Source organism: Crocodylus porosus, unplaced genomic scaffold (genome assembly GCF_001723895.1).
Source record: "Crocodylus porosus isolate Cpor-Errol unplaced genomic scaffold, CroPor_comp1, whole genome shotgun sequence".
NCBI lineage: Eukaryota > Metazoa > Chordata > Crocodylia > Crocodylidae > Crocodylus > Crocodylus porosus.
In genome coordinates, this window is record NW_017728948.1 from 53581068 (window position 1) to 53603642 (window position 22575).

The window sequence follows — 22575 nt, forward strand, 5'->3', positions numbered from 1 at the left end:
TACTGACAAGTGCAGGGTGCTGCACTTAGGCAGTAGAAACCAGCAGCACACTTATAGAATGGGAAACTCCCTTCTTGAGAGTACGGAGGGAGAAAGGGATCTTGGAGGGATCATTATTGACTCCAAGATGAACATGGGCCGACAATGCGAGGTCACGGTTGGTAGGACTAATTGCACCTAATTGTGCATCCACAGGTGTATCTCAAGTAGAGCCAGGGAAGTGATCCTCCCCCTCTGTGGTGCTGGTCAGGCCACAGCTGGAGTACTGCGTCCAGTTCTGTGCGCCCCATTTCAGGAGGGATGTGGATAACATTGAAAAAGTCCAGAGGAGGGCCCACCCGCATGATCCGGGAACAACAGGGCAGACCCTACATTGAAAGACTGCAGGACCTAAACCTGTTTAGCCTTCACAAGAGAAGGCTGAGGGGGGACCTGGTGACTGTCTATAAACTCACTAGGGGGGACCAAAAGGGTTTAGGGGAGATGCTGTTTCCCCTAGTGCCCCCTGGCGTGACAAGGAACAATGGACACACATTATTAGAGAGTAGGTTTAGATTAGACATCCACAAGAACTACTTCACAGTTAGGGCGGCTAGGAGCTGGAACCAACTTCCAAGGGAGGTGGTGCTGGCGCCTGCCCTGGGGATCTTTAAGAAGAGGCTTGATGACTACCTGGCAGGACTCATTTGAGTCCAGTCTTTTCTCCCACCCAGGCAGGGGGTTGGACTTGAAGATCTACAAGGTCCCTTTCAACCCTACTTCTATGATGATTTGTGTATCACTGTTGCACGCAGTTGCTGCCACCGGGTGAACTGGGCACCGGTCCCTGGCCCACTGGAAAGAAAATTGCTGGTCTACCACATCAGATAGTTTGAGAAGCACTGGTCTACAGTATATCTGGCCACATATGAGAGATGGGAGTAAACAAGTCTGAAAAGAACATTGATTATGCCATACAGGGTTGAACCAATGGTGCATGCATCTCTATACCCTGTCCCTGATAGTGGCAGGATCTCATGCTTTAGAGGAAGATCACTGAACTGGGTACACCTAGAGTGAACTATTTCCTGTTTATTACCCTGCCTGGAATCCACCATTATCAGAGCCAGCAGAAGATGCACCTTGAACTTCCATTTAATACCTATTAATAGATCTATTCTTCATGAATTTGTCTAGTTCCCTTTTTTAACCTGGCTATGACACCTACTTCTACAAACTCCTGTGGTAATGAGTTCTACAAGTTAACTATGCACTGCATAAAAAGGTTCTTGGGTTAAAACCTGCCTCCTGCTAATTTCAGTGGGTGCCCCCAGTTCTGGTATTCTGGGACTTTGGTGAATAATAGTTCCCTATTCACTTTGTCTACACCCTTTTCTAATTCTTCTACATCATTTTTTAAATATGGAGACCAGAACTGCACACAGTATTCAAGATGAGGATCCACCATGTATTCAGGTAGTGGCATGATGATGATTTCCATTTTTTTTTTTTTTTTTTTCCTCATCCTGATGCTGTCCAAAATTTTGTAGGCTTTTTTGGTTGTCACTGCACGTGAGCTGGTCTTTGTAGGGAACTATCTACAATGACTCCACAGTCTCTTTCTTGAGTCATAACAGATAGTTAAGAATCCAGCATTGTGTTTGTATAATTGGGGTTATTTTTCCCCATGTGTGTTACCTTGCACTTGTTGACACTGAAGTTCACTTGCCATTCACTTAACTTGGTGAGATCTTTCTGTAGCTCCTCCCTGTCAGCTTGCCAATTTATAATAATACCATACTTCATTATTCTATAAGAAACCCTTGAGGTCTACTTTCCCAGAATGTCTCAGAATTGTTCAGATTCTGATATTTCTTACCAACAACTACACATTTTATTTTTTCCATTTGGATCTCCTGTCTGTTCACAGAGCACTCTGACCATTGTAAACACTGCTAGGCCTCTTTTCATACTGTTCCCATTAGCCCTTGGTATTAAATTCAGAACTATAGCACATTAAATAAACTTCAAATTAATATGCTTGCTTGCATAACTTCAAAATATTCAAAACTATGCAAATATACTAGCTTCTATGTGTTTTCAAATCACTTGTGACAGGACCTAGTGTGAGTTTGGAAATGGTATTAACTGTAAATGAAGAGTGGCAAACCACACAAATCAACATTGACATCATTAATGTGTTTCAGTATTTAATTTTCAAAATTCTGATAACTTTGTGCTTTTTAAATCGTCATAATTCCCCTCATAAGACATTATCTTCTTGACACTGTAATGTTATTGACTTGTACCATCTTGGGACTGGAGTTGCTAATATTTGTAAGCTCCCTTATTTGGAATTTAGGGCATAAATATACATTTAAGCAGGAAAACTTTATAAAGAATAATTTCAGTCAAATGCACAAAGAGCTCTGGTTTGGATGCCAGGAGTTTGGACAAAGCTGCCTTACAGTATGACTATACTGCAAAAAGGTGGCAGTAAAAATGACCTTGTGGCTTTCCAAATTTCTGTGAAAGACTTCTATACCAAGTCATTTCAGTCTAAGAAACTCAACATTGTATGTGAATACCCCACTGATTAGGTCAGGGGCAGGCAATTATTTTGGGCGGAGGGCCACTTACTGAGTTTTGGCACGCCATCAAGGGCCACATGATAGGCAGCCAGGGGCAGATAAATATTAATTTTCTAAATTTTTGGGGGGCCCTGCAGGCCAGATACAGCATGCCAGGCCATTCTATCAGGCCCCTGGGCTGTATTTTGCCCGCCCCTAGACTAGGTTGTAGAGAGTTATATTTCAGTGCCCTAATATCTAAATTGAAATAAGTTAATAAGCCAAATCTAGTTCTTGGCAAACAAAAATCCCCATCACCTTATCCCTGCTCAGCATCTGATGAAATAAGTTGTTACTTACAAAAACATGCAGCTCCTGCCTTCTCCCTCACTATCACACATCCACACCAGGGTTGTCACCTTTGTTGGTAATTTCAGCAGAGGAGCTAAGGGCATTTAAGCTCAGAGGGAAGGTAAACATAGATGAAAAGTGGCCAGTCATCTTGCACCCTGTAATGATTTTCTAGTGCAGGATAGTTAGAAACTGCCCTCTAATCTCAAGCCTCAATACCCTGTACTTCTGATGATTTTATACTAATTTATTCTTGTGTCTGCATTATCTTTTAGCTTAAATATCCTTTATCTACCCTTTGTGTCTACCCTTCTGATGTCTTTTCCAAGTCCTATTCCTTCTCCGCCTTTCTTTTGTTAAGCTAAACAAGCTATGCTCCTTTCTTTTACTCTTTAAAAAGGTTCTCCACTCCTCTGATCATGCAGTAGCCCTTCTTTGCACCTGTGCCAATTTAAATTCATCTCTCTTGAACAGGGGTGACCACAATTGTACACAGATGAGGTCCTGGTCACTCATCTTGTACAGTGGCATAAACAGTGGCCTGTCTCTTATGAAAATACTTTGCCTGATGCATCCAATGTTCACACTTGCCTTTTGTGTGGCTTAATCACATTAAAGTTCATAGTTATCCTGTGATTAACTAAATGCACTTGGGACTTTACTCCTGTGTTTCATTCCAATTGATGAGAATCTGCTTATAAAACATGTTTTTCTTAGTCTCTTGGCGTAGCTTTGCATGTTGAGATATTGAATTTCAATCTAGGTTTATTATCTGAGTCTTCACAATTATCCACATCTTCCTGTGATACTCCAGTTGTCCTCCCTGTAGAGGGAGACTTTTCCAGCTTTGTAAAGGAAGACATCAGTCATGTTAATCTGAAGTCAGCAGAAGACCGAATATATTTGCACCTCTTTATAGACTATCTGAATCGGAGATGTAGAGCATACGTTTTCACAAGTAGATGGCTTACTTCATCAGACACTATGCATGCCTGATTTTAGATTATCAAGGTGCAAATCTATTGTTCCTTCTCCCAGCTGTGTGTCATTGTCAAATTTTATATACCTCCTTTGTGCTGAGGCTTTTAACAAAACTAGTAAAGAAGATTGGTCCCATGATTGATCCTTGAGGAACTTCCCTTGTTCATTTCTCTCCAGCTTGCTAGTTCTACTTCCAGGACAAGGCTTTGTCATCACCCCTCTAATCCTCCTTCCCTAACCTTACAGTTCTTTTATCAGCTCCATGCGCCTACTCACTTTATGAAGGAGGAAAAGAAGTATAATTGGTTTGTTTGCTTAGATTAGTGGAAATTGACACAAAGTTCCTACAATAATCTGGTTATGAAAATGGTACTTTATTACTTTAAATAACAGAAATAGCCAATGGTTTTCTTACTTTAACAAAATACACGCTTGCTGTATGTTGTGACATCAGCACGCTCATTTGGCTGAGAGCTGTGCTTCGCCTGGCATCAGATTCAAACTCTGTAGTCTGGTCCCAATCTAGTAAAACTCTAGACTTTAAAGGGTAGTTCCACGTTAGTGCAAGCACCTGCCTAGTCTCTCTATCTGCTGGATCAGGATCTGTATCAGAGCTCCTGCTAAAACTAATTATCAGAGAGATTGTTTTGTAGAAAGAACAATCTAATTAAGGGCAAAGGCACTCTCATTGGCCGTGGGTGTATTCAAGAGCTCATTAGTAGCAATTGGAATCGTTCTGTGACACTTAAGCTTTAGATCAGACTCTTCAGTACTGGTGCTACCGCCAAATCAGCCACTTGCATTAAAATAAATGCCCCACAGCCCAGGGCAGCGCTTTAATTGGATCAGTTTAAAAGCCAGTTCGAGTTTTACCGGTGCAAGTTTCCCTGTAGACAATTCCCGAGGTAAAGATTTGCCATTAGTTTCTGACGTGTCACTTGGAGGGGGTCAGATTGCTTTGCTTTTAAGCAATGGCCAGCCCTGCCTCAAAGGAATAGCAAGAAATTGCTCATTGTCTGAAGTATTCAAGGGACCTGGCAAGGAGAGGTACAGAGAAGTACTGGAGCTTCTCTACTGTGAGCCTCCACTCCCCGACGTGACTGCGAGTAAGAAACTCGGAAACATTAATCAGGAAAACGTGGGCATCAGATAGGCCGAAAAGATTGAGGAGCACTGTACTCCGCCTCTCCCACTCCTTTCTCGGCTTCGGAAAAAGAGCAGAGCCGCTCTTGTGTTGCAAAGATCTCCCAAAGCCCACAACAGCCCAGACTGGGAATTCCCATTGGAAGTCTCCAGGTTCATCATCTACACCAGGTGCAGGTGTTTGTCCATCTACCCAGCGCTAAGCTCGCACCTTGCAGAGGATCTCTCTCTAAATTTTTTTTTGCACCACTTCAGGACTTGAGAAGCGCTGAAATCTGCTTTTAAAGTGCTGGAGGGAAGGCTCCGTCTTGCGTCCTGCGCAGGGGCTACCGGTGCGATTGCTGGGCGGGGAGGACAGCGGCCCGGCCCCGTGGGAGGGAGGGAAGTCTCCGGGCTGCAGCTTTCAAGCGGTAATTCAGGTCCGCCTAGACAAGCATCCAAGCCGGGTGCAGACTCTGGGCCAAAAGAAAGATCCCCGATGTGTTGCAGAGACGATCTCCCTTCTGGAAGGGGGAGAGGGTCTCAATTCAAATACTTCACACTTTAAAGCACAAGGTGTTGAGTGACAATGAAGCCGGGCAATCAATCGGCAGCTTCCAAAGCTCTCCCGTGTCCCAGGTCTCCGCACTCACGCCTTCCTCCGGCACAGCTTCGCAAACTCACAAAGCCTGGAGACTGAGATCAACCCGGGTATGGAGGGGGGAGGAATCTGGGCTCGGCCGTTTGGCCGCCGGTGCCCTAATGCAGGGATCCTGGATTTCTCCGATGTTGAAAAAATCCCGTTTTCGGTTAAAAAAAGTAACCTCAAATCCACATTTGTCCATAACTAAAATGGAACACCACTCAGATGAGTGACGTTTCATTTAAATCACGGGAAAGTGTGAATTTGAAGTATTCTGCTGTGCTTTAATGGGGGAATCGGGGAGGGGAAACTAGGTGAGCGTTGTAAAAACATTTTTCGCCCAGTGGCCCAATTGTCTACAGCTGATCGCACGGAGCAAAAGCCGAGCAGAGCAATTCAATTCTCTTCCTTTAAGGAGAGACTTGGCGCCGAAGCCCAGCTGGTAACCCTAAATCCTAGGCATGCACAATGCAGGCCAGGAGGCATCCACTTGCGTCTGGAGACATTTGCTTCCTAAGGTGCGAGACCCTTTCGGTCAGCTGGTTACCAACTCATGTGCTGAAAGCAGGTCGCGGATTGATTATTAACTAGCAGTAGAGAGACTTTCCCCAAAAAGCAGCTCTTTTCGGGCAAACCCTTGCTGAGAGTGGCTTAGAAACATGGCCAGGCTAACACTTCCTATCCTGTTAGATAAACTTTGAAGCAACCTTCCCTTCCCGGCTGGGACTGCATTTGGACAGAGCCCATCGCGGCTGCTGTTCCGGTACTGTTCCAATCATGCGATAAAGGGACTCCTGAGATCATAGGAATAGACCAAAGCTCGCAAAGAAGATATTTTCCCCAACTATTTGAGTTGGTCTAGTAAAAGATATCAGATTTACCCAAAGAACCTGGTCTGCCCTAGAATAAAGCCAGGAAGTCCTACAGCTGGAGGTTCTGTTCATTCAGAACTGGTGAATCATCACCGCCATTATTCTTGTTGCTCATTTTATAAGGGAGGACAAATGTCAGATTACAACTGCCGTGAGAAATAAAAGCCCAGGCTGTCACTTCAGCCGACACTTGATGAGGGCTCCCATTCGCAGCAGAAAAGCTCCGCTGCTTTTAGGAAAGATAAAGTTTGCTAAGCGCTGAGCCAATAAACGCCACGGGCAATCAGGCGAGAGGTGCGATCTCTAAATAAACCCGCTTGCTGCCCAGCTGTAAAGTTCACCCCATGCTTTCTCCCCGGACAGGGGGGGCTGGGGCTGAAATTCCCCTTTTCAGCCCGACGCGCAGCCTTTCCTTTTTGTGATCGCCAGGCTCTGCCTTTGAAACCCGAAAGCGGCGTTTTAACGTTACATCCTTATCTTGGGAGGATCCTAGTTTTCTGCCACTACATCTCCTGCGAACAATCGGAGTCTAAGACCCTGAAAAGGGAACTCTTGCCCCATTTCTGCTGAATGCACTTCTGAGTTCATATAATGCTAGGGCCTTTTGATGTGCTACAATGCGTGTTACGCCCAAAGATTGTCTCTTTGGACAGATCTACAACGCTTGGCTTGATGTTTGGAAGTTAAATGGACAGCGGGGATGTTGAAACTCCCACGCTGTAGCCACTGCCGCCGCTCGCTACACTGCCCTGCTCGCTCGCAGGAGGGAAACAGGCAGGGTGGAGTGAAGGCGGCTGGGGGAGGGAGTGTCCCTTCTTTCAATCCGCACTCAAGGAGGAGGAAAAAACATCCCCCCACCTCACTCTTTTATTCGTGCCCCCCCCCTTTACTCTTTGGCAGCCTGCAAATAAGAGCTGTTGGCTAAAAAAGTCCGCCTTGTATAGGTAGCTCGTCTCTTCCAGTCACTGGAAATGTTGCTCCTCCATGAAATAAAAATTTATGATTATTCAAATGTTGGGGACTGTGAAAAGAGAGGAAGAAAGAGAGAAAATTAATATTGCAGCTGTTCTTCTGATTAATGAGAGATAATTGCTCATGAAAAGTCACCCCTGTGGCATTTTGTTGTCTCCTGGATCTTTGTTCTTTTCCACTATTATTGAGGACTTTCTTGAAGACTAAGCGGTTCTTTTCAATTTTTGGTATTCAGAAAGTGTTGCTTGGTTACAGATAATGGAGAAATCTCGGGCTATATTGGGTAAGATGTGCCACAGACAGCAATATCACAATGCCACTTTCAGAGAAGGATGGATACAAGTTAACGATGCGCTTTCAATAAAACATTAATAGACTTGTTCACGCTTTTCTAATGACCTCATTAATGGGAGCTGGGGGCAAGTCCTGGCTCCTGTTTGTGTCCCCCGGAACAAAAACCCGATTCGAGATCGCGGAATGCTTTGGAGGGGAATCTGAAATCGGGGTTAAATGTAAGGAATACATTTGAGCAGCAAACGCGGGGCAATATCCCGCTCGGCTGCTAAACTGCTCCAGAGCAGCAGATGCACCGGGGGGGCGGGTTGATCTGCCGGGCTTTGCGGAGTTTAACTCGGAACCGTGTGCCCGCACTGCTAGCCAGATCTCTGCCCAGCCCCCGCCCCCCCAGTCACATCCATTCCCTTCGCAGGCGTTTGGGGGGGGGGGTGGCTTTTGTCACCGAAGCCGTGAATCTCCTAGGAATAAAGGTGCTGGGGACATCTGGGAGAAAGGGGAGACGTGAGCGTCGCTGGCCCTGCGGAGGGGAGCAGCTCTGCTGTTCTTTTTGAACTGCTCCACTTTGAAAAGGGGGCAATTTCGTTACATTCTCATTTGTTCCAGCGTCTTGAACTAAAGGCAGACAAAGCTATACCCTGTCACCCCGAGCAGAATGGAGGGAATCAAAGGATTTTCCCTTAAAAGGACTAATTTTCTCCTTGAATTATGAAAGTAATGGCTAGGTAACAGCCTGTGCTCTGTACCCGACTGCTTAATACCTTCTAAATCCTTCCACGTGGCTCGACTAGTCGTGGCAATTAGAGCTCATTATAGGCTCATAAGAGCGCTCATTTCGGGGATTACTTAATGGGCAATGAAATTTTATCGGACAGAATTATTGAAAAATAAAATAGTGAGGAGGTCGCTGTGATGTGGGCGCGCGCCGAGCATCATTCCGCCTGGGCTGGGGTAGCGGTGCCCGCAAAGCGCTGCTTTCTGTCTCTCCCCATCGCTGAGCTCGGTTTATTATAACAATTACGGCTTAAAAGCCCGATCTGATCCTTACTCGGTCTGACTTCCCTTGACACGAGGCCATTTCCCTCGCAAGATCGAATCTGGCGCAGCAGAGAGCTCGTCCCCCCCGCCCCCCAGCTCTTCCAGGATGATAGGAGAGCAGAGCTGCACGGTGGATCTGCAGTAGGGAGGAAGGACCAGGCAGACTCGAGCTCAGGGTGACTTAAGTCGTGTTTGCCTTTCCCGCGGCTGGGCTGGGGATGGGAACAGCCCTTGGAAACGCCGGCGCACTTCAAACCTCGTGCACAGCTGCCTGGCTACCTAGCCTGGCTTTTCTTTTGAGCCGGGAGCAGGTGGGGCAGTTTCGCTTTTGCCCTCTGTCCCCACAGCCCGTACCTGCGACTCCGGGAGCCCCTCCCGCAGCCCGCCGCAACGGGCCGAGTTGGGGCCGACCGGCCCTAAGCCGCAGCTCCCTAATTGTTGTCACAAGACGCGGGATTAGCACATTGCTGGAATAGCTGCCTGTTTACCCTCCCGGGGCCGCCGGCCGGTAAACACTTTCTAATTGAATTCTAATCACATTGGAATAGCTCAGGGGCCAGCCTCCGCCGCAATTCATAAAACTTTAATTGCCATCCATAAATCCTCAGCTGCCCGGGTGCGGGAGGGCCCCAGTGGGGCAGGGGCGAGCCCCTCCGTCCCGCGGCTCCTCGCCTGGGGTCACCTGGGGATGGGGAGCAGAGGACTGCGGCCTGTGGCGGAGCCCGAGCAGTCGCGATGCGCTGCGTCTCCAGGGGCGGCGGGGTTGAACGTGCCCGGGGCGCCCCCCGCTCGGGTTGCACCCCGCCGGGGAGCCTGCTGCCTCCTCCGGCGCGGCCCGCGGGAATCACGTGTTAAATAGTGGCTATAAAACGCCGGCGCCGGGGAGCCAGGCGGGGGACTTGAAGCCCAGCCCTCTCCGGGGACCCTTTTGTTCGGGCTCGCCGACATCAGCACCTTCCTCCGCCGGGAGCCCGGCCGGCCCGGCCCGGCCCGGCCCGGCCGCGCCATGTCCCGCTCCTTCTATGTGGACTCCTTGATCATCAAGGACTCGTCGAGGCCGGCGCCCGCGCTGCCCGAGCCGGGCCCGGGCCAGGACTTCCTGCTGCCCCTCGGCGTGCCCTCGCCGCTGGTCATGTCGGTGCCCGGGCCCGGCTGCCCCGCGCGCAAGAGCGGCGCCTTCTGCGTCTGCCCGCTCTGTGTCACCTCGCACCTGCACTCGGCCCGCGGCGCCGGCGGCGGCGGCGCCCTCCCGCTGCTCAAGGGCCAGTTCCCCGCCGGCGGCGACGCCCAGTACTGCCCCCGCCTCGGCCATGCCCCGCACCCGCACCCGCAGCAGCAGGGCTCGGCGGTCGCCGCCGCGGCGCTGGGCCACGCCACGCATCACGCCCCTGCCTGCGCCGCCGCCACCTACAGCGTCAGCGACCCGCGCCGCTTCCACTGCCTCGGCATGGGTAGGAGCGCGGCCCTGCCCGCCTGCCTGCCCGCACCCGGCGGGCGGGGGTGCGGGGCGGGAGCGAGGGAGGGAGGGAGTGATGGGGCACGGGTCCCAAGGGAGAGGAGTGTGACTTTCTTCCCTGTTTCTCCCTCCCCGTCCAGGCGGCTCCGACACCAGCCAGATCCCGAACGGCAAGAGGATGCGGACGGCGTTCACCAGCACGCAGCTGCTGGAGCTGGAGCGGGAGTTCTCCTCCAACATGTACCTGTCGCGGCTCCGGCGCATCGAGATCGCCACCTACCTCAACCTGTCCGAGAAGCAGGTGAAGATCTGGTTCCAGAACCGCCGGGTGAAGCACAAGAAGGAGGGCAAGGGCACCCCGAGGAACGGGCACGGGGGCTGCAAGTGCGCCAGCAGCCAGGGGCATTACCCCCGCTCGGAGGACGAGGAGTCTTTATCCCCCTCGTCGGCCCCCGAGGACAAAGAGATCTCCCCCTTGTAGAGCACCCGCGGCTTCCCGTGAACCTGGCGCCGCCGCTCTCTGAACTCGCTGCTCGGCCATATGGGGGCAAGCCGGAGCCCGACGCGGGAGCCGGGGCTGAGGCCGCTTCATTCACCTGCCGCGAGCTGCCAGCCTGCTAGGAGCAAACACACACAAGGACGCAGTTCTTTTCCGGCTCCATTCTCCCGTGAGCTTACTTTTACCCGAGCCCCAGCCCTAGATCTATATTTTTGAATGTACATGTTTCAGTCGTGAGAGTTTCAGCGAAAACGCGACTTAAAGATTCATGAGCGAACCAGGGACTGGGTAATTTCCTATGTGTATGACAGGTTTCTCCCCCCACTTCCCAGTACAGTTTAAGAAAATCTCATTTCATGGTTTGTTTGTTTACTGAATGTTCTGGTTGAGGATTTAGACATAAAAGAAAAACGTTTAGGTTTATTTGCCAATCATCTGTACAGAGTTTTTAAAAATGACAGTCGTCCCTTTGTATGTGAATAGTTTTATATCAAAGTTATATTTATATTTATTTAAATAAATGAGGTCAGGCAAGAATTTTAATCGTTTTTCTTCTCCAAGTGCCAGCCTAGTTCAAAGAATGATGGTGTTCATACTCGGGCAAAATGTTTCTCTCTCTTATTTCTAACCCCCTTTGTACTATAAATGAACTAGTATGTTTCAGAAATATATAAACGATGCCAATAAATGCCATCAGCTACTAACCTGAATAATTATGTTTTGTGTTGCACCCTGACTTCTGGCATGAAAATAAATGCAAGCTGGCTTTAGGTGAGCAGAATGCAAAAGCAGCAACTTTTCTAAGCATGGCACTGTAATTAGGGTTGTCTCATCTAATAGTGCAGGACAAGGAATGTTCTTGGAATTTCTGACAGCTTTTATTTGTCTGCTGATATGCGTCATTCAGCATCCAAACAGTTTTGAATTTGGTGGCTTTTAGGTTTCAGAAAGTAGGAAAATGGGAACAGCTGGACAGCATGAGGAAGCATCCCTTGAAACTGCCAATGGGGCAATAGATCCCAGTAAGCAAATGATTCTTCTCCCTCTGGGTCAATGGTACAGCTTTCCCTATAGCTTCTCCAAATGTGATGTGCATATCCCTGGGGACTTGTAGGGGGCTGCCTGAAAGGAAGAATTGGGAAAGCAGAAGGAAGGAAAGGAGAATTATTTATGGAAGTAATAGGAGGAAAAACAACTCCATAATATCTCCTAGGTTGTTGGGAGTGATATAATATGTTGCCTTGTCATAAAATGTTGCTTTTTAAGTAATTCATAGCCAGGACTCATGGGGTGCACAGTAGCATAACCAACTAGGGACACGGGATTCAAAAAGTTTCAAGAACCACTGCTCCAGAGGGCAAGAGCTGGAGTTTGCATTCCTTGTGCATGTGAAGCTCCCCCTAATTTCAGTAGCTGGCTGAACTGGACTTTCGAACAGGCCTATTGTGTACAAAACCTAAATAGTACTTTGAGACCCATTATTTTACCTGAGCTGGGGTGGACAGTTTTACTTCGAGGATTTAAAAAGTCCTAAAGATCTTCAGAAGGGAGGAAGCAAATGTTTACGCTTGATTGCAACCCCCTGATGTAACATTCAGTCTTCTGTGTTCAGTGAGCTGACCCTGACTATTTTGGTTCAGGCAGGCTAGTCCTACTTAATTCAGGCTGCTTCTAGGCAGAGTCAGTAGGAACTGGTCTTGTAAGAACAGGTTTAGGGAAGATAATGGATGCAGAACGTGAATTTTCTAGCAGTGTCTTATGTTGATTGTGGATGCTGCCTAGAAATAGGCTCCATCCTGAGAGCCTTAGTTAGGCAAGTGACCCTTACTTGCATTGAAGTCTGTCTCAGGGGAGGAAGGGATGAAGGGTAAGGCTCCTGAGTTTTATTTATAGTCCAGTTCCACTTCCTGACTGCAGAGGTAAAGTCTAGAATGCTTATTATTAGTGCTCGTCACTGGTTTCAATGGAGCAGGATGAAGCCCTGTACATCAGTTCTTGGCAAAGAGTCCATCTATCCTAACTTTATCACAGACTCCCTGTAATAGCTGGAACACCTTTTGAGATCAAGATTCATACAGAAACCATTACTGATATCCTTGCACAATGCATCAGACCAGATTTATCCATTTTATACTGACTTCTTTTCTAACAGTATTTTTCCCTGTTGCAATTTTTCCCTAAACATTTTGCAGCTTTTCCCCTCTATGTATATCTCTTTTGAGCATAGATTTTAACTATGACTTAAGCTGTACTGAAAAAGCCTTTAAAAACAATATTTGTGTCTTTTATATTTTATTTCACATGTTTTGTCTTTAATAAAACCCTGGAATCTGGGTCAGATATAAATCTCATTCCAATTATCTGTTCCACTTTTAATTTCAAGCTAGATAATAAAGTTCCTTACTATTTGCAAAAGTGAATAACATAAATGCACTGTACATTAGCAGTGAATAATACATAACTGGTGCATAGTTCAGATGAACTTCCTAACAATGGCATTATGATTGTCTTCTAGAAAAAGAGCAAATCAAAATGGGTTGTAGCCCTCAAAAGACACCTGTGATAAAGGGGTAATTAGTCAGGCACTATTTCTATGTTGTGTAAGTATGTCGATATTAATATTTTCATTTGTTTAGAGCCTGACTTTTGCAATGTGTTTAGCGCTCTCAACTGCCTCTGAAGTCAGTGAGTTGACTTCCCTATTATTTACTTAATCTTGAATTAAGAATAGCTCCATTGCAGTTGATGAAGTCAGTGTGAGGTGAGAGAAGAATTAGATCAGATCAGAGGGCCAAGTGATTCATCAGATCAGATGCAAGGAGCTTGATTATGCTACTTAACTTCTGTTTTTTGCTAATGTGATGAATCGGGTGTTGGTAAAATGTTAAGTACCATATAATACACAAGAGCTAAGATAGCCCCTGCCCTAAACAGTTATGAAAACAGTTGCACGCATGGATAGTGTGTCCCAGATAATCAAAGCTGAAGACTGCTTAGAGTGCTTTGTCTGGCTGATTTGGTTTTACTCTTGCACTCCAGAAATACAATAAATTCACTTCTTATGGGCTTTGCATGGAAAATCTATGAAGTGTAACTGGAACGGTCAGAGGTGGCAGTTTTGCAAACCTGACCTGGGCTGTCAATCCACACACAATATGAAAAATTCACCACTATAGAAGGAGGAAAAAGAAAATTAAACAGACCAGGGAGGGTGGTATGACTGGTACAGGGGGTGGAATGTGGTACTAGGCAGTGCCAATTATTTGCTTATTAAAATCATATACTTACCTGGCTTTGTTGGTAAGTGTTTGATCTGTATGTGGACTCAAAGTAGGGACTATAGTGAGGTTGCAAGATAAAGGTAATAGGCAGAGGTCAGCAGATTGGGACTACCCTGCCCATCTTGTTTTTGCAAATGAGAGAGTATCCTAGCTAGTTCTTAGCTATATGAGAAGAGGACTGAGAAAGGGGGCCACTGACATTGAGCTACTGGCACCATCTTGGTATAGTATAACTGATACCATATATCAATGATATACTTCAACATTTTTCAAACTGAAGCCCAGAGGTACATGCTTTACATGGCACATATATATATTAGGAGATAAAATAACCAGTGGAAGCAGTGCTTTCAGCCTGTATGGAACTGTGCCTGTCATACAGATGTTAATCGCAGTGTAGAAACAAAGAAAAATGATCCTCATGTCTTCATTCCTGAAAACATTACATTTCTTCAGCTCAAGTAAGTGGGTATGTTCAGAGATTTTAACCTTTTACCCCAATCCTGCTTCAGTTAAAGTGAATGAGTTGGAGGGAGGGGAACAGGTTGCTGTCAAAAAATGACCACTCAATGTAAATATGTGGGGCTAGATTATCTTCTTCTACAGAAGAGCCTCTCAGATGGAGAAGCAGAGGCTGGAAGTTTCACTGAAGTAGTTCTCAGGGAATATCCAGCCAGTTGTCTCTTCAGGGGTCACATCTACACAAAACGCTGTGTAGTCGTTACTGCACAGTAATTTAATATTTGTATACACAAGTAGTAAATAACTGTGCAGTAACTGGGATTACTGTGCAGTAGCATTGCTGAATGGCTTTTAGGTGATGCTGACTGCACAGTAGCTCGTTACTACTGTGTAGTAGCATTGTGTCACAGTTTCTGCCATGCAATACTACTGCAAAGCAGTAATGGGTTATTGTGCAGTCAATGTCTTGTGTAGACCCGGCCAGGCAGAAGGAATATGGGGGAAATCAGAGAAGTCTGTGAGGCAAGGAAATTCTAGTTTTGGGGGTTGAGGCCTCTAGCTGATGCCTCCTTACTATGACTTGGCCTCTCTTTTTGCACTGCTTTCTTTACTTCAGGCAGAATAGCATAGCAGCAGAGAGCACCCACCTGGAATTACTACTGATTCAAGAAATGTTCATTTACATCTGAAAAATCAGAGGAATGGCAGGAAAAGGCACCAAATCCAAGTGGTCCCTGATTCACCCTATCTGCCTCTCCGAATTTAAATTCCAAAACCCCAGAAAGCTTTTCCTCAATGGAAGTTTTCCTGCAGTACTGTGGGAAGAAACCATGCCACAGAGTAAGATTCTTCTTTAGCAACCACTAGGAAAGTTACATGCAAATCCCCTAATGGCCCTCCATACACATAAGAAGGAGAGTCTAGCAGGATCTTAATATTTTCTGGAACTAAACATGACAGAAACTTTTATGAAGAAAAAACCTTCACACTTCTCAGACATGAGATGTGAAAGTACAGCTGAAGAATACTGTGCGAGAGAATAGCAATATGCTACATACATTCTACTTCAGAGCTGAAATTTCAGAATTCATTTTCTTTTAACTGTAACATACTTTCTTGGACAGAATTTACCTGTTTTTATATAATTGAGTGGGAAGATGTGACTCAATGTAGAGATTACTCCCTTCTGGTACTTACAAGCTCTGGAGATGTGTGTGAAGTGATGTCTTCATTATAGTTTTTCATAATTTCTTTAAAAGGAAAGAAAATGGTAAAAAAGTTAGTCATTTTCATTAGTCAATGCTTGTATATTGCTTTGAAACTATAACATGCTATAATAGCTATATAGGTAATGTAATGTAAAATAGTTCTTTATGTGGTGTCCACCACAACAGTAAGTAAGCACCTCATAAATGATTTTTTCTTCAGAATGTATCTGGGAAATAGGTAGATTTTCTTATTTCCATTTTTCAGAGGAAGAGGAGCTGAGGCCCAGGGAGATGTCTTATACAATGCAGTTTGTGGAAAAACTAGGAATGAAGTCAGCTCTCCAGAACCCTAACCCAGTGCCTCAGACATACCTTTAAACAATGGATATGTAAAATTACACCCTTTCCCAGCCTACATTCAGAGCACATTAATACGGCAAAGGCAAGTGCTCAGAAATTAGCCTCCCCCCAAATTAAGATTTCCCATGTATTTTTAGTTCAGCTGCTTCATGCATACGTGCCATGATATAGCTTTTAATCACATGATCACAAATTACATTTTTCCAGAGGATCCAGGGCATGGAATGGATGGAGCTTCCTGGGTGTATAACTCTTCAGTATTTCTCTCTCATTCCATGTGTGATCCCAGCCTTTCTTACTATAAATCTCCAAAAACCACAGTCAATACAGAATTGCTACTTTCCTCATCAGCTTTGCTGTCATGCTTATCATTGCTGCATGACTGCTTCAGAACTTTTTTGACTTTATAACTTCCTTCTGAGATGAGTTGGTTTTATTAGCTCTTTTTACAAATATAGAACTAAAGCCTGAAGAAATTATGGCCCAAATTGTCCAGTTTGGGTGTTCATTATGAGCCACAAACAAGGGACAACATTTTTGGTGTAGTTAACATTTTTAGTGCTTTACATGTTCAATGCATAGTTTGTTACTTCAGCTCTTGCAATGCTCAGCACTTCTACAATTCATACCACAGGTAATTCCAACTGAACACTGAGGAAAGGAAGGGTGCAAAGTGGCCACCTTTTTGCCCAGCATCTCATATAAACTTTTCTTGTCACAAAAGTTGTGGACTTTTGTGGCAAAAGCAGATTCCATGTCTCCATAGCAGCTTTTTCAGCTTGCTTGGCCATAAAACTGTCCTTTATTTTCTTTCAGTTCCCCATGTCATTCATTCCACACCTTCTAGTTTCTGCAGCATATAAACCAGGGGTCCTACAGATCACATATTCCTTTACTGTACAGCCCTGATTCTTTCTTTGAGCTCTTGTCTACTGAACAATGCAGAAGTTTTGGAAAAAAAATAAGGTAAAAACATAGCCTTAAAGCTGTGTCAGGATGCATACACACAACAGGGTGAATTAAGTTTGAATAAACAACCTTAATATTGACCACTCCTATATTTTGAGGAGTCATTTGCAGCTTCAATGTTAACAGATTTTTTAAAAATGCAAACAAACAGAAAGAAATTAAGTGCCATGTAGATATCTAGGCATGCTATCAGCAGGGTTTCAATGGTTTCAATGGTTAGATCCAGAGAGTAAATTTCTCTCACTTGAATTACCTGAAAAACTGTAGCAGCAGTGGCAGGCTGTTATCCCCTATATGGATAAACTACTTTGAGCATCCCATAGTTTTCACAGCTATTTACAAGACAGGAGATGTTGGGAATCCTTTCGTGATTATAGACCTTTCTATGTCTCCCTACCACAGATCCCAATAGTAGCCTAAATAGACTTGGTGAATGTAGCCATCAGTGACTAGTGAACATGTGCAAATAGCAATAGTCAGAGGTTTATAACTTGGCAAGATTTGGTGAATTTTCACAAGAGTGACAAAAGGCACAGTCCTAACTGCAGACCACCTGAAAGCTCTAGAACTTCTCAACACAATGGTTGCATAAATGCTTTCACCTTGGCAAAACAATATATTTATCCTAAACTCATTCTCAGAAAAGGCTGGAAATTTTCAGTGTGAACAGTTAAAGTTTGGGAAAGTTGTAAGCAACTAAAACTAGGGCCTTATAATGAAAAATGTTAAGTAACCTTAACTATAGGCTTTACTGTCAGCTCTGTGTATGTTTGCTCTGCTCATATATGAAGAAAACCAGCATGGCAGTGAAATTCCTCCTAATAGTTTAATCCTCTATTTATTTGTCTTGTGGAGAGAACATGCCAATGATTTTTAAGTTCATTCCATCTCAGCACAAAAAACTTAAAGGCACAGGCAAAACTCAACTACATGCAAGACTGCACAGACCTTAATGTTCATGTGATTAGAGCTCATGTGATTTAGTTGGGGATGGTCCTGTTTTGAGCAGGGGGTTGGACTAGATGACCTCCTGAGGTCCCTTCCAACACTAATTGTCTATGTTTCTATAATTCTGAGTTTCATACAATATGTTACCTACTATCAACACTTCTGAGTCACATAACAATAAAAGCAGATGCTTTTCCCCCTGAAAACTCATATCTTGTGTGCTCCTCTGTTATCTATTTTTGATCCTTAATTGTTGCAGCCACTTCTATTGCCCAAGTGTTAAGATAGCACACAAAATCCTCCCCCAACATTTCAAGAAGGAGAGAAATAGTTCTTCTCTTTCTTTTTCATGATGGATAGCCTTCTTCATGCCTAAAAACACCCAATATCCAAAGTGGAATTATGCTGGAAGCACTTCCTCAAGAATATATAACAATTAGGAACAATGGCACAATTCAATATAACCAAGGGTTGGCAACATTTTTGGGCAGAGTGCCAAAAAACACACACAACCTTAACTTGTAAGATGTTGGCATGCCAAGGTCAGACAGCAGGGGAGCTGTGAGGGGCCTCATCCTTTTTGTGGCAGTGCAGCCCCAGCCCCCTACCTTGCCGTCCACCCTGAGGTGTGAATGCCCAGAAAATCCCTTTGTGTGCCATGCTCTGGCACCTGTGTCAAGGGTTGCCTACCACTGCAATATAACAGTGGTTTCCAAGATTTTCATTAAAGCAGGTATATAGATGTGAATTGTAACACTTGAAAAGTTCCTGAAGGCAGGCTGTTGAAGGCTACAAAAATATCTATTTCTACTGGTGGCTGTATCAGTAGAATTACCAGCCACCCAGAAGTAGTTATGGACAGAAACAAGGTGCAGCACTGCAAGGAGAAAAATCTAGTGCTGTCAATGGCGCCTCCACCCTGAAAGGAAGAACTAATATGATGATGGTTAGAGCCCATGACAACAAGCTGTAACGCTTCCCCTAGCCTAGAGTAACCTTCCCCAGGGCTGAAGCCGGATGTGTGTGATATTAGTTCTGTCTTGAGAGAAGATCACAGCTGTGACAAGAAAAGTACCCCATCATCCAATACTGTGCACTTTCATCTGAGGATCTCAAAGTGCTTTGTTGGTGCATTTAAAGAAAGGGAGGAGAATGGGGGATGAGCTAACAGACTTCTCCCAAATTGGCTGCAATTTGACAGAACTTAAAGCTTAGAAACTAAAGTTTTCTACCTATCGAGACTCAAATGTGGGTCACAGGATGGGACAAAAATCTACATGCTAAGGGGGACACAGATACACAAAATGTATGTAGACCCATCTCTTGGGCGGAAATAATTTACAGAATCATAGGATCACAGGTACCTCAGTCTGTATCTCATTTCAGCCCTTAACTGACGTTAAACCACCTGACTTAGCCATGTAGGAATTCCCTTTGCCTATGGGGAATGTCCAGGTGATGAACAGCAGTTAAAATAATCCTGTTCCATGAACTCCTGGTATAAGGAGTATTGAAAGCAGAAGTGGAAGAGACAGAACCAGCTTGAATATCTTTCTGGGTTGGCTATTCCGAACAGGGATAATGCAAGCCTCAAAGTGCTCTGCTACAGCTAGGAACTGGGTCAATCACTCGACAACTGCAGAATTCAGGAGGCTGAAACACAACTGTGCTGAACAAACCTGAGTTGGTACAAAGAACTGCAGGCCCAGGAGATAGTGCCTCCCTGTCCTCTATTTGGTAGGCTACCCATATAATAAGAGCAGAAAGTCTATAATTCTCTAAGGGCTGGGAATTCTGCACCACTAGCCACCCTGTGGAAAACAAGTTACTATGTTCTGGAAAGATTATTTCTCAGAATCTTCACTTACATTTTTTTTAAAAATTGAAGAGAAATTTTTAAGTAAAAGGTGTGGGCATTTTTTTTTATATGTAAGATTAAGAAAAAAAAAGATTGTGTGTAGGATATTTAAAATGTATTTCTATTTCTGTTTTTTTTGTAGGGGGGAGGGGTTGTTGGGGTTTTTTTTTTTTTTTACGTGTAATGGCACTCTCTGCACAGAACTAGTGGAAAACTACTACACACTTTGGTAATGTTATCAAGAAGCTCCACCCATGGTTCAAAACAGCATCATACACACTAGTGTCTCCCACAAAGGTTAAAAATGGACACAGTATCTTCTGTCAAAAATAACAGTTTTAAATATGCTGTAGTATGGTTTGCAGTTGTAGTCCACCATGCTTGTAACCAGCTCTATCATTTTGATGTGTAAGTATATTGTTTGCACTGTTACTGTTTATGAATTAAATGTCCTAATTATTGTGAAATAATACAAATACTACATCAATGTTACTAAAGAGTTATAAAAAAAGCTCACTAAAATCTTTCTCACATGCCTGTGTTTCTATAAAGACCACTATACATCCTTGAAATAAAAAATACTAATTTCACACAATAGCTGATCTAAACCAAATCCCCACTATTCTTTCTGACACTGATGCTATACAGCTTTGGAGCAATCTGATATTCAAGCTAAGTTTGCTCTTCTCTGACTGTTTTAAAGTGCTTAGAGCTGGTTCCATGCTTCTTTCAAGGCCTCATACACATCAAACATATCCAGGGGATTTAAGCTATTGCAAGTGTATCAAAATAGATCGGAAGTGTATACTGTGTGCTCTGGAAAATAACTAGTTTCAGATTAATGAAGCAGTGACAATTTCAATCTGTTTGAAGGCTGAGGTTGGCACTGCCCAAGCCAGAGCGTGGGGAGCTCGCCAAGCTTTGCTTTATATTGTCTACTTTTCTGAAGAGTAGACAAAGATGGATAGAGAGACATTGAAAAGCAGGAGGCGTATTTCAAACAGTCCAATAAAGAGGGTTGTCACTTTAAGACAAGAACCATAGTGCTTTGATGACTTTGTATTAGCCTCACCATTTCAAATAAGTGACTCTCCTCCCTTTACAGAACTCAACCAAATTTAGTGGATGACACTTCAGTGAAGCTACTTTAGACAGTACCAGGAGTCTATAATTCCAGGGGGAAAATCAGCTTCTTTAGCATGTTTAGGAAAGAAAGAACATGGATTAGGACTTCATAGGAAGGTTTAATTGTTTCATCCTTAAACAAATAACTTCCGCAAAGTGGTAGTGCTGAGAACTTGTATAAAACTTGGATGAAAACAGAATATAAAAGAAGTAAAATAATTTAGTTGCACCAAGCGATAAAAGAATAAAGTGGAGATTCTTGTAGACGGAAGGAAAACACAGAACTGAACATGCTGAAGGCTTATTGTAAGGGCTGTTTACAGCCAGTGGGGAAATGTTACATCTCAAAAGGTTTATGTGGGTAAATGAAAAGGCATTCAGCAAGAGCTTGCCTTCTTTTTTAAATTTAATTGTTAAATGCTTAGGTGACATATCATCAATGCTGTTTTTTTTTTTTTTGGAGGATTTCTAGTAAACAGCATCCAAGACCTTAGAAATTTGAATTGAATTGTATTGAGAGGGCATTTTCTATGGATTTTAATGTAGATATTAATATAGATGTATATGTCCTGAAGTTTTACTTTGATGATGTATTTTGTTACTCCTCCCACTGTTAGGTCTGATGGAAAGTTGTAAGGTCTGCCCCCGGCAGGGGCATCTCTTTGGAGCCAATGCGGCAATTTGGAGATGTTACAAGCCCCGGAGAAAGTGTATGTGCGTGTGCGTGTGCGTGTGCGTGTGTGTGGTGGGGGGAGCTACATTTCTGGGCAAAGCCGTTGACAGGTTAGATTTTTCTGCCAAAGACAAGTATTTTTTAAGATGGAGACCCCCGACTGCTGCAGCCCCACATGCTTTGAAGGCACAGCGAAAGGGCTCCACTGTAGGCTTGAGAGAACCATTTAGTCACTGTTTCATTAGGCACTATTTGAACCTTGCAACATGTGGTAATTTCTGGGGCAAGCTGAAAAGGGGGGATTATGTAGGAGGGACACAAGGAAATTAGCGAACGGTTAATTTAACTCGTTTTCTGGTAGAATTTTCGATACATTCCTAATTGACTGAGGAGGCAGGTGAAGTCTCAGTTCCAGGCAGACTCATTCACGGTGGGAATAAATGGCTCTTTTTCAACTCACACGGCTCACAATATATCATCAGGGAAAAGACATGCAATGAATATGTTGATTTTTTTTATTATTATTATTAATGGAATTACACCCTGCCACGCAGGTGTGAGGGGGAAAAACCTATACTGCAATGAAATCAGATTAACAATGAAATGAGAATTTTATTAGCTTTGTGTGTCACACAGACCTGGATTTAAACTGTCAAAACAAGAAACAAGGCGGGGGCGGGTAGGGAGATCCTCTGAAGGCAGAGGTGTCAATCAAGAGGGAGCAGTAGCAGCTTGGGAGCTAAATAATAATTAGGTGTAATTCCCAGTGAATATCTGCCCGCGCGGTATATGCTATTTATATCATATGGAGGGGGGCTGATTAGCGTCTAATGGCAAAGCCCCGGTTTGCCAATTAACCCCGGCGCCTAATCACTGTGAAACGAGGCGCTTTGTGAGGGCGGCGCTGGAGGGAG

General features: G+C 44.5%; 1 protein-coding gene and 2 long non-coding RNA genes across 3 annotated transcripts in view; 1 reads left to right on the forward strand and 2 right to left on the reverse strand.

The window, feature by feature from the left end:
• Positions 1–10640, reverse strand: part of LOC109322088 — a 29080-nt gene extending 18440 nt beyond the window's left edge. Inside the window, exon 1 of the long non-coding RNA XR_002104307.1 lies at positions 10559–10640. This is a non-coding gene — a long non-coding RNA (uncharacterized LOC109322088). The remainder of the gene's footprint in view (positions 1–10558) is intronic.
• GSX2 (GS homeobox 2) lies at positions 9742–11481 on the forward strand. The gene is made up of 2 exons (XM_019552937.1): positions 9742–10273; positions 10419–11481. Exons 1-2 carry the CDS (start codon positions 9829–9831, stop codon positions 10757–10759), a joined length of 786 nt encoding a protein of 261 aa, XP_019408482.1. The 5' UTR covers positions 9742–9828; the 3' UTR covers positions 10760–11481.
• Positions 11142–22575, reverse strand: part of LOC109322086 — a 47069-nt gene continuing 35635 nt past the window's right edge. Inside the window, exons 2-3 of the long non-coding RNA XR_002104305.1 lie at positions 15718–15770; positions 11142–11899 (exon numbers count right to left, since the gene is read on the reverse strand). This is a non-coding gene — a long non-coding RNA (uncharacterized LOC109322086). The remainder of the gene's footprint in view (positions 11900–15717; positions 15771–22575) is intronic.

Excerpts from the sequence above, each read along its gene's own strand:
- GSX2 (XM_019552937.1), top strand. The coding sequence starts at position 9,829 with ATGTCCCGCTCCTTCTATGTGGACTCCTTGATCATCAAGGACTCGTCG. Across the intron at positions 10,274-10,418 it reads CTTCCACTGCCTCGGCATGG|GCGGCTCCGACACCAGCCAG; the intron begins GTAGGAGCGCGG and ends CTCCCCGTCCAG.